Genomic DNA, 9,398 nt, shown 5'->3' with positions numbered 1-9,398 from the left:
GGGCTCGTCTCCGGAGAACAAGAACGTACCAGTCATCAGAGCGACACACGTGTAGAACGTAGTGTACCTATCAAAACCGTCACGCGCCACAAAATTATCCACACTACAATGAGATTTCCATCAAATGGTCATATCGCTTCTTAATCATGATGTTGTGACGATACAGCCACTCGACCAGAACTGCCTGAGAGGAGCTCGCCAGCGCCACACCTGACAAACCAATCCTCGCGACCATTGGAACCACGAGTAATACTCACCGAAGAAGGTGATGAGCACACCTGCCAAAACCTGAACATTGTCCTTAGAGACCTTCTCGTCATGCTGCGTAGCGAACGAGTCTATAGCACCACCGATCAGCATAGCCGCTACCGCTACGTAGTGGTAGCGATTGAAGACCCTACAAGGGACACACTACTGGGCCAAGCCCAAGACTGACTGACGCTTACTTTCCCAATAGGAGTATCGAAGTCACTAACGTGATGAGCAGCTCACATGTGCGGACCACGGTGAAAGTACTGCCCGGCAACATCTTCAAAGCGAACTGGAGGAGGACCAATCGTTGACAGTGGGAATCCGCAATCCCGAAAATCCTACCGAGATGCACAACAGCTGGCAGCCAGTGAAGAGCCCTCCCAAGACATGCCACTTAATCCTGCCAGTCCTGTATGGCGCCATGAACAGATCCATCAATGTTGACGGGTTCTCCTCTTTTTCTGGCAAACCACTCTCATCAACCTTCCTATCGTAAGTGCCGCCCGACTCACCCCGTTCGACATTGACCCTTCTCATACAGAAGATGATATAAATAGGAATGACGAATACAAAACCAACACCAGCTAGATCGGCGAGCAGCCATGGCAGCTGCGGATGCAAGTTAGTTTGGAAGTACTTGACCAATACGACCTACCACGTCACAATGATAGTCGTCACAGAGCCGCGAACAGGACTCACCTGACCGACCGAAGAAATGATCCAAATGGTGGTGAAGCATATCAATGGTACAATAGATGACCTCGCAATTCTATGCTGATGATGGGCGTTGTTGTTGGTCATCCTCGTCGAGAGACGCGGGAAATAGACGAGCCCAAGCCAGCCAGCATTGACCACTGCAACACGAGCATTAAGGCAGCTAAACTTCTTTCGAGTGGAAACTAAATTATACAAGTTTGGCATGGTAGATTAAGCGAGTCATGGGTGAGACGTTCATCAGCTCTGACCGGGCACACAGAGAAAAACAGCGAGGGTACTACCGCTACCGCCACTACCGGGTGTCAATCTGAGGGTACTACCGCTAAACTGCAAGACCTGTTAACTAGGCTTGATCATGCCCACTGTAGCGCATGTAGGAAAGTGTATTAACAATATAACCAAAAATGATGAAAGTGGTGCCAAGACGTTACCTTGCCAAGACAGTCCTAACAAGTGAGGCGTGATGGCGTCTAATAAGCATCTCGACGAAGCTCCTCCCACAGCCTCTCTCGACGGTATTATTGGCATGTAGATTCGATGGCAGAGATGCTACTGAACACAGCAGCACCACAACCAAGAGCAGCATGAGTCCATCACGATGGCAGGGAAAGGTCTACCTGGAGTGGCGTCTGACACCAATTGGTAGTGCCGCGAATGGTGAATGCTCATGGAACAATACAGCCATAAAATGCATATTTAAGAATAACACACAACTGGGAGTCCCTCATCCTCCTCCTCCAGCTCCTAATACAGGATGTATTAAACATGACGTTTGAGTGCCCACCATAGAGGTCATGATCAGAGCGCAGGACAAAGTCAGGCGGATTGGACACAACCACGTGCTGGTGAAATAGAGATCACCTCTTCAGAACAACAAACACAGTATAAGGGGCGACATGACCGCTATGTAGATTCAGCTGGGAGGCTGTGCTCCCCCGACCGTTACACTACAACAGCCGCTGTTCAACAACGTCGTCAGTACGGCTACAATGGTGGTAAACGCGGGGACAAATCGCAGACCACCTCACTATTGAGGAATAGCAAGATAGCAAGACGTTGCAAGATTTTGGAGGTTATTGGTAATTCAGCAACTACAATGAAATAAATCCCTAATTCGAAGGGACTCACAACAGGGACTTGACTTTGGGAAGCTACTCTCCTCCTTGATCAAACTGCATACTGTGGGTGCTCATTATTAACTGTAATCCTTTCCTTAGCCGGTCATTACCACTACGTTCCTCTCCGTGACCCTTTAACAATGTCAGCTAACGTCTCGATCCCTAAGGCTGGTGCCGGTGCTGACTTGAGGAAATTCATGGAGAAGCGACTCGATCGTAATCACTGTAGTTGCTGTGGTAAAGGGAGGATGTTCTGTTGGTCAGTGAAACTGAACGGCAACCGCCATGTTGTAGGAGTACTCAGAGGATATGACCAGTTCATGAACCTGGTGTTGGATAACGCTGTAATAAGGGGGCATTTCCTCTATACCTAGGGAGTGTGGGAAGCAGGCGGCTCACATGGGCTCTGTATTGGATCTCTGAATTGTGCCTTTTATCTGTACATATCAGGTCGAGCTGGTTTCCCGTACTGAGAAGAAGGACATTGGTATGACTGTCATTCGCGGTAACTCGGTACTCATGTGGGAGTGTCTCGACAGGGTCACACAGTAGAAGAGTTCTAATAGAAGAAAATGATGGCAATAGTAGTATTAAGCTTCTCGAACTACAGCGGCTAACACTCCGGCTCTCTAGGTATATAATGGTCAATTGGTGATGACGATACCGAGGAGCCTCATTTCCTATGCTCACTACAATGTGTTGCGTCTATAGTTTACGCGGGGGGTTTACGGGGAATAATTGTTAGAATAGTCTTGTTTCATCCTAATGTCCGAGACGGAGAAGGAGGAAACAGAGGAAAAGAAAGTAGAAGAGACGGATGAGGGCAAACCGACGGCCACCAAGCAGTAATCATTGGGACGTGCCTGGGAGGGTTCGCTTTATCATAGGGACTTACCGGGAGGACTAACTGTAGCGGATTTCGAGTCAGGCTCATTCTAACGATACGTTGTAGTTTTCTTCCGTATAGTACGTGTGGGAACGATTACTTCTCGCAGTACTCTATCACCTGTTTCTCGAGGTACAAAGTTTTCGTGGGTAATATGTCATATAATACTACCCAGGATGCCCTCAAGCATTTCTTCAAATGTGTTAAGGGTAGTAGGCTGCTCAGCTCGTCGCGCCTCCTATCAAATTGCAGATGAACTATCATCGATTCGACTCCTCACCGATAAGAAGAGCAATCAATCGAGGGGCTGTGCGTTCGTTGAGTTCAGTGGCCCTGGGGCAATGAAGAAGGCCCTTGCCATGACCGGTAGCGAACTGAATGGACGCAAGTGGGCACTAGTTCGAGAGGAGTCTGGTCCAGCTTCATAAGTCAGGTTGAGGATAGAGCCCTCGGCTGCTGGCGGTGGAAAAAGTACTAAGAGAATGCAACGTATAAATCGGAATAAGAAAGTTGTCGAGCGCGAGGTAATGGAGATGGATTAATGATTATCAATGATGGTTTCCGGCACAGATCAAAAAGAAGAGAAAAGTGTGGGCAGCCAAGAAGAAGACTGAGAAAGAATCTGCAGATGTTCATAAAACTTCAACGTAATCACCTGTTTCTTCAGAATGACTTGTTGTTTTGTCACACTACTGAGAGTCACAACTTGGGACTGTGCCTCCATTCGAGAGAGGCTCGTAGAAGCAAGCTAGCGGATGGAAATTCACAGACTCGTGTTAAACACTTTTCAACAATAGCATTAGGCCTTTCGTAATGGAATCTGTGTAGAAGGGGTTTATTTATGATATAGGAGTTCAGCTTGGTCTAGAGTGCACAAGCCTAGATGCATATTCGCACTGTCTCGCCTAATACTGCGAGTTGGCGATGCCATTTATTTGCACGATGGATGAGGTAGACCCATTCAATAAAGATCCGTTCTTTCTGACTGAGACAGAGGGCCGGAGTAGCGTCTCTAGAGGAAGGTCTCTGATTCTTCGGAATTTGAAGTATATCGTGCCATAGGTTTTAGACAACTCTAGCCTATCCAACAACATCATGATATTAGTCAGCGGCAATGGTCCATCACTGACAGCGTGTCCGAGTGGTTAAGGAGGTGGACTAGAAATCCACTGGGCTCTGCCCGCGCAGGTTCGAATCCTGCCGCTGTCGTTATTTGAGTTGACCAGCTGTCCCATTTAAGACTGGCTTGAAACTACCAACTACCAGACGCCCCGTGACGAATGTGATGATCCCATCTGCTCAAGACATTGCATAGTGGGGTGGTCAATTTACTCGGAGTTGGGAGAGACAGTATTCGAAGAGGCTTCGAGTGATCACAGTCCTTACATGTGTAGCTGAGAAAAGACGTTCTCTGAACACCAATTCAATACTCCAATTCAATGAGCAATGAAGCAGGCCCGCTGAAATGGCTACGTCCTACGATAGTACACAATGAAGAAATCAAAGCATCATACCAATGCGATCAGATATTCACTGTACCAACGCGCTAGTCTCAACCAACACTCGTACGCGATTATTAATCATGAGTCCGAAACCTCGTAAAGACTCGCACGCGTCTTGGACCATACATTCAGTCGACCCAGTTATTACATGCAAATTTGGTAAACTACTCGTTCGCAGCTGCATTCTATAACACTGTTCGCAGGGTCAATATTGTACCGCTCATCTACGCATATGTGAAGAGTATGTGTGTACTCCTATACGAGGCTACCCTAAACCACCACACAGGCCCTGTGGCGCAACGGTAGCGCATCTGACTCCAGATCAGAAGGTTGTCCGTTCGAATCGGGCCGGGGTCATATTACAGACTTGGGAATTTGCGTGGGAGCATGGTACTGTACTACACTGCCGAAGTAATTAGACATCATCGAATCGGCTCCATATGCATTGTGAGTCAGCATTTCTGACAGAGATTCTAGAAGTAAGTATGTGGAGACGGTTTATGATTCTCTCAACAAGTTAGCTGCATAGTGCAGCCAACAGAAGGTCCCAGTTGGAACAGTTTGAAGCTTTTTCGCGCATCCATACGGACAACAAAATCAGTATTTGGTTTGACTTGAAACATAGTTCTTCAAAAACATGGAAATAAAACTCATCTGTCAGCTGCGAATGCCATCAAAACAGTCCTTCGACTTTTCCGGTGGACGGATCGATGTCGACCTGAGGCATTGGGTCTAAGCGAACGAGAAGGAACATTCGTATACGTCATAGAAGCATGGGCGTGTGGGGAGACCGGGCATTGTCATGATGGGCCCAAGAAGGGGATAGATGAATCCAGCGCCTGCATGGAAGTTTCATTCAGAGAAAGTATGGACAGGTCCACATCGTCCCACCAGCGGCAGCACGACAGCTCTTCACTTTTATAGTGAATCCGGTAGGTCTTCCACGCAGAGTGGCGTCCGCCGATAAGGAGTATCTACAGTCATCCCACGATCGAGTCCGAGACCAAATGAGACGCGCGATTACTGGGTCTTGGCCATACAGATCGGGAGCTTGCCGAGGCCAGCTTTCTCAAAACGCTCTATCGCCAAGTCTGCCGCCTGAAGTAAAGCTGCTATCACGGGGCACCGAGTAAAGGCTTTCGCACTTCTTCATACTCTACCGCCACAGCACCGTAGATCTTCATACAGATAGCAGAAATCTTGTCCTTGATCGAGATGTCCAGAGGATAGCTAAGAGTACAAAGTCGCGAGCAAATCTCATTCGACGATCGTACGCGAACTTGAAATCCGACCTGACGTTCTCGCAAACCTCGGTGAGCTTCCTGGCGATGTCAACAGCTCCCTCGCCACCGCGGGCCCAGTGATCCGAAACCACAGCTGCTGCAGCGCCACTTTTTAGGGCGTCATCAACTGTTAGAAGGGAAACAAAGGGATCGTTGGTCATCAATTCCGACCCCTACCAATCAACTTCAACTCAGCATCAGAATCCGTATTCACCTTGTTCACACACACGACCACTGGAACCTAATAATACAAGTGATTGACGGAACAGATTTGAGTTGACTCCTCTCAGAGGAATTTACCCCAAATTGGTTTCCAATATCAATATGGGCCTGGAGGTTGCCAAGACCCTTCTGAACTAGATCGAGTCGCTCTGTTGTGTACCTGAGAAACCATTATCTCACCAAAACCACCAAACCGATCAACTCACGCGTCGTCCATCTTCTTCCCAGCCACCACTGCCGGGCCGCCACCATGGCTCTTCAAGGCACGAGCAGTAGTAACGAGGACCTACACCACCACGCCTAGCGCCAAGCTCAGCCGCTTCTAGAGACCTACGATGGCATCCGGGCGGAGTCCACTGTAGCGGCATTTGATGTCCATAAATTTCTCCATGCCGATGTCCGACCCAAAGCCGGCCTCGGTCAGAACCTAAATGCAGCAACGAACTGAACGGCATACTGCGTTGATAACCTCACGTATCCATCTTGCCCGACGAGTTTCAAGGCGACCTGATCAGCAACGATCGAGGAGTTGCCATGGGCGATGTTGGCGAACGGGCCCGCATGGACCTGAGGGAAGAAAGGCCATCATACAACGGTGAGAGATGGCACTGCAAGGTCGTACGAAAACTGGTGTTCCCTCGAGGGTCTGCATAATAGTAGGGTTGATAGTGTCTTTCAAAAGCACCGTCATTGCCCCCGCAACCCCAAGGTCGTCTGCCGTCACAGGGTTGCCCGCCTTACTGTAGGCAACGACCTGATGGTAATGGTGACCTCACACTGGCACAGTTGTGCTGTACCATCCTCCTCAGTCTGTCTCGCATGTCCTCCAGACTAGTCGCCAGTGCGAGGATAGCCATACACTCGCTGCCTGAGCTCGCTATCTATCCCCTCCCAGGGTAAGGATCTTACTAACAGCAATATCCACTTGGGTTTCCCTAGTATAGCCTTTCTCATTGGGCCCTTGACCGATCGTTATCTTGCGGAGCATACGGTCGTTAACGTCAACAACTCGATTCACCTGTAGAGCGGACGAATCCAATACCCAATGTGGAGAAATATGCACATGGTCAACTACATGTGTTGATAACAATATGAAAATTCTGAGGAAATTTGAGGAAAGTCTCGTTGGTTTTTGAGCGCTTACAGCCGAATTCGTACATCAGGCCGTATGAGTATGAGGAAACTCCAGAGCTGAGCTGGGAAAAGCGAACATATATTCCATCACTACCCACCATGATCGTGTCGGGATCGATGTCGAGACGGACCAAGCGGCCAACACCCTCCTCATCCAGCTGGTCCACATCTGTAGGCAACCCCAAACGCTCTAGACGACGAAGTATAGACGCCGAAACCTTGCGGGTGCCGCCTTTCATTATCGGGCAAATACCTGCGAGTGGCTGTACCGACATAATATAGCGGGGAACGGCCAGGTTACGATCAAAGAGGGCCTTATCAGATTGAGTGTTCTCGTGGAATATCCTCGTGTCCAGCTGAGCCACCAAAAGGTTATTGGCGATCGAGATAGCGTGTATGTCACCTAATAGGAGTCCACTCAGAACTGACCTCGCTAGGAGGACCCTCCTACCAGTGAGGTGAAGGTTGAAGTCGTCCATCGGTATGACCTGCGAGTAGCCCCCTCCTGCGGCCCCTCCTTTGATACCAAAAGTAGGGCCCATCGAGGGTTGACGGATGCAGGTAAAAACCTAAACGACGACGGCACTGGGATGAGGCGTTGGGTCGGGTTCTACTTTTTTCCCCAAGTGCGCCCCAAGGCTTTGACTGATCCCCACGGTACAAGTACTCTTCCCCTCCCCGAGTGGGGTCGGCGTCACTCCAGCCACAACAACATACCTGCGATTCAACACCGACTAGCCCCACCGTCGAGAGGGATCCTTATAACGTACTTTCCATTCGGCTTGTTAGCCAGACGCTCTCGGACAGACAGGTTGATCTTGGCAGCGTACTTGCCGTAGCAATCATAGTCCTCATCGTCGAGACCTAGCGACTCGCAAACGCTGCGGATGTGAACCGGCGCCACCTGCAGGTACCATTAGCATTGGAATATATGTGTGCTGTCCTCAGCTGAGGTCGGGACGCCCGACTCGGGAGTTCTGTTACTAATTATAGAAGTTCACATACAAGAAACCAACAAGCATCAACCGAAATTTCCACAGAATTTTCCTTTTGTCATTAACGCATGTAGCTGACTATGCGCACATTCTCCACCGACACTGCACCATGCTTTACACTCTGAGCTATGTCGATGTCTGACGGCACTGGGGATTGGATTGACCCTTCAGGCAGGGGCCTCGGTAACAGGACTGTAGCAGGAGTCATCACGCGACAATTATGTATGTCGAAAAGACTAAAAGATCCGATAGAGCAACCAAGGTAACATGCAATTCCTAAAGATTCAATTCTCCATTACCAAACAGTATACTTCCCGAGCATACAGGCCCGATGAAGTACATGAACAACCGACACAAAGTAGTGGCGCCAAGTGATGAGGAGCTCAACAAATCTAGATGAGGAAATTGTCACTAAATTTACACTCAAGTACGCCGGTGACAGCTCTCGTAGTCTGAGAGTTTAGCCTTCAGCCGTTGGTTCTCTCGGGCCAGGATGCTCATCTGTTCTCGATAGAACTCGAGTTTAGCACCATCCAAGTTGGACGACTGGCTGACGGCGCGTGCCAGGACCGAATCGTGCCCGCTGGCGTCACGGCGCCGCTCTCTCATCGCCTGAAATTCAACACATGCGCATGCGTGCAGATCCGTCACAAGGCTGGAGACCTTTACTTCTATATCGGCCTTCAACCGGGAGTTCTCAGCTTTGCACTGCTCGACCTGAGCACGGGCGGTCTCTAGCTGATCCGCTAGTAGCCGGCGTTGGTTGTTGAGGACCATCTGGCTCTCAGTAAGGGAACTCACCTGACCATACGCTATCTGCATGCCTACACAACTGAGCGCAATGAGAATAATTTCTCACTTGTTGCTCTAATGCAGCCTTGTCCCGCCTGACAGTGTTGAGCTCTGCATAGAGGCCAGGTAGCTCTGCGCTGTCCGAGCGGCCCCGTTGTTGTTCATTGCCCGAGTTTCTGCTCTCATCATGGCTCGACGACGGCGAAGACGGGCCCGCCCCCACGGCACTGCGATCCGACCCAGCCGTCGGGGACGTGATCCTTCGGTCATTGCGATCTCCTGAAAATGATGGAATGTGCCTTAGGGACTTCACAGACCTACTATAAGGAGCATAGAGCTCTTCATAGGCCCTCACAGATTCCGAGTATAAGCGGAGTATATCCTCCTGGCTGGGCTCTAGCTGCACCACACGGTCGGGGATGAGGCCCATTTTCTGTCGAAGCCGAAAGTTGTCCAGGAGCTCCTCAACAGACAGGTTGGCGGTGACCAAGGGCCGA

General features: G+C 49.7%; 5 protein-coding genes and 2 non-coding genes across 8 annotated transcripts; 4 read left to right on the top strand and 3 right to left on the bottom strand.

Annotated features, from left to right (window-relative positions):
- Positions 1-103: 103 nt before the first annotated feature.
- On the bottom strand, positions 104-1,053 carry Pmar_PMAR027837 (hypothetical protein; the record flags this gene model as incomplete). The annotated part of the gene is made up of 5 exons (XM_002773350.1): positions 104-210; positions 258-397; positions 447-541; positions 595-903; positions 952-1,053. The coding sequence occupies 5 exons, from the start codon at positions 1,051-1,053 to the stop codon at positions 104-106; spliced, it is 753 nt and encodes a 250-aa protein (XP_002773396.1).
- Positions 1,054-2,184: 1,131 nt separating this feature from the next.
- Pmar_PMAR027836 (Small nuclear ribonucleoprotein G, putative) lies at positions 2,185-2,775 on the top strand. The gene is made up of 4 exons (XM_002773349.1): positions 2,185-2,303; positions 2,352-2,431; positions 2,538-2,671; positions 2,721-2,775. Exons 1-3 carry the CDS (start codon positions 2,228-2,230, stop codon positions 2,637-2,639), a joined length of 258 nt encoding a protein of 85 aa, XP_002773395.1. The 5' UTR covers positions 2,185-2,227; the 3' UTR covers positions 2,640-2,671; positions 2,721-2,775.
- A 60-nt stretch (positions 2,776-2,835) lies between these two features.
- Positions 2,836-3,639, top strand: Pmar_PMAR027835 (Polyadenylate-binding protein, putative). 2 transcript variants are annotated; one of them, XM_002773347.1, is made up of 5 exons in its annotated part: positions 2,853-2,932; positions 3,106-3,182; positions 3,226-3,361; positions 3,407-3,497; positions 3,544-3,638. In XM_002773347.1, the coding sequence occupies 5 exons, from the start codon at positions 2,853-2,855 to the stop codon at positions 3,622-3,624; spliced, it is 465 nt and encodes a 154-aa protein (XP_002773393.1). In that variant the 3' UTR covers positions 3,625-3,638. The 2 variants fall into 2 exon arrangements, with proteins under 2 accessions (XP_002773394.1, XP_002773393.1); XM_002773348.1 differs by having other exon boundaries at positions 2,836-3,182; positions 3,544-3,639.
- A 461-nt stretch (positions 3,640-4,100) lies between these two features.
- Pmar_PMAR027834 lies at positions 4,101-4,182 on the top strand. Its single transcript has one exon. It is a non-coding gene; the product is annotated as a tRNA-Ser (tRNA).
- A 578-nt stretch (positions 4,183-4,760) lies between these two features.
- Positions 4,761-4,832, top strand: Pmar_PMAR027833. Its single transcript has one exon. It is a non-coding gene; the product is annotated as a tRNA-Trp (tRNA).
- A 287-nt stretch (positions 4,833-5,119) lies between these two features.
- Pmar_PMAR027832 (Formate--tetrahydrofolate ligase, putative) lies at positions 5,120-8,317 on the bottom strand (the record flags this gene model as incomplete). The annotated part of the gene is made up of 20 exons (XM_002773346.1): positions 5,120-5,193; positions 5,238-5,314; positions 5,367-5,449; positions 5,500-5,573; positions 5,621-5,705; positions 5,750-5,885; positions 5,936-5,999; positions 6,059-6,140; positions 6,187-6,266; positions 6,315-6,407; positions 6,455-6,547; positions 6,603-6,734; positions 6,778-6,848; positions 6,890-6,998; positions 7,213-7,367; positions 7,416-7,517; positions 7,566-7,683; positions 7,729-7,831; positions 7,885-8,018; positions 8,198-8,317. The coding sequence occupies 20 exons, from the start codon at positions 8,315-8,317 to the stop codon at positions 5,149-5,151; spliced, it is 1,956 nt and encodes a 651-aa protein (XP_002773392.1). The 3' UTR covers positions 5,120-5,148.
- Positions 8,318-8,532: 215 nt separating this feature from the next.
- Positions 8,533-9,331, bottom strand: Pmar_PMAR027831 (hypothetical protein; the record flags this gene model as incomplete). Its single annotated transcript, XM_002773345.1, has 4 exons — positions 8,533-8,721; positions 8,779-8,910; positions 8,969-9,180; positions 9,223-9,331. The coding sequence occupies 4 exons, from the start codon at positions 9,329-9,331 to the stop codon at positions 8,533-8,535; spliced, it is 642 nt and encodes a 213-aa protein (XP_002773391.1).
- Positions 9,332-9,398: the final 67 nt, after the last annotated feature.

This window comes from Perkinsus marinus, assembly GCF_000006405.1.
Source record: "Perkinsus marinus ATCC 50983 genomic scaffold scf_1104296958914, whole genome shotgun sequence".
In the NCBI taxonomy this organism is placed as follows: domain Eukaryota; phylum Perkinsozoa; order Perkinsida; family Perkinsidae; genus Perkinsus; species Perkinsus marinus.
The sequence above is the reverse complement of the archived record's forward strand: the minus strand, read 5'-3'. Positions and strand labels throughout refer to the sequence as shown.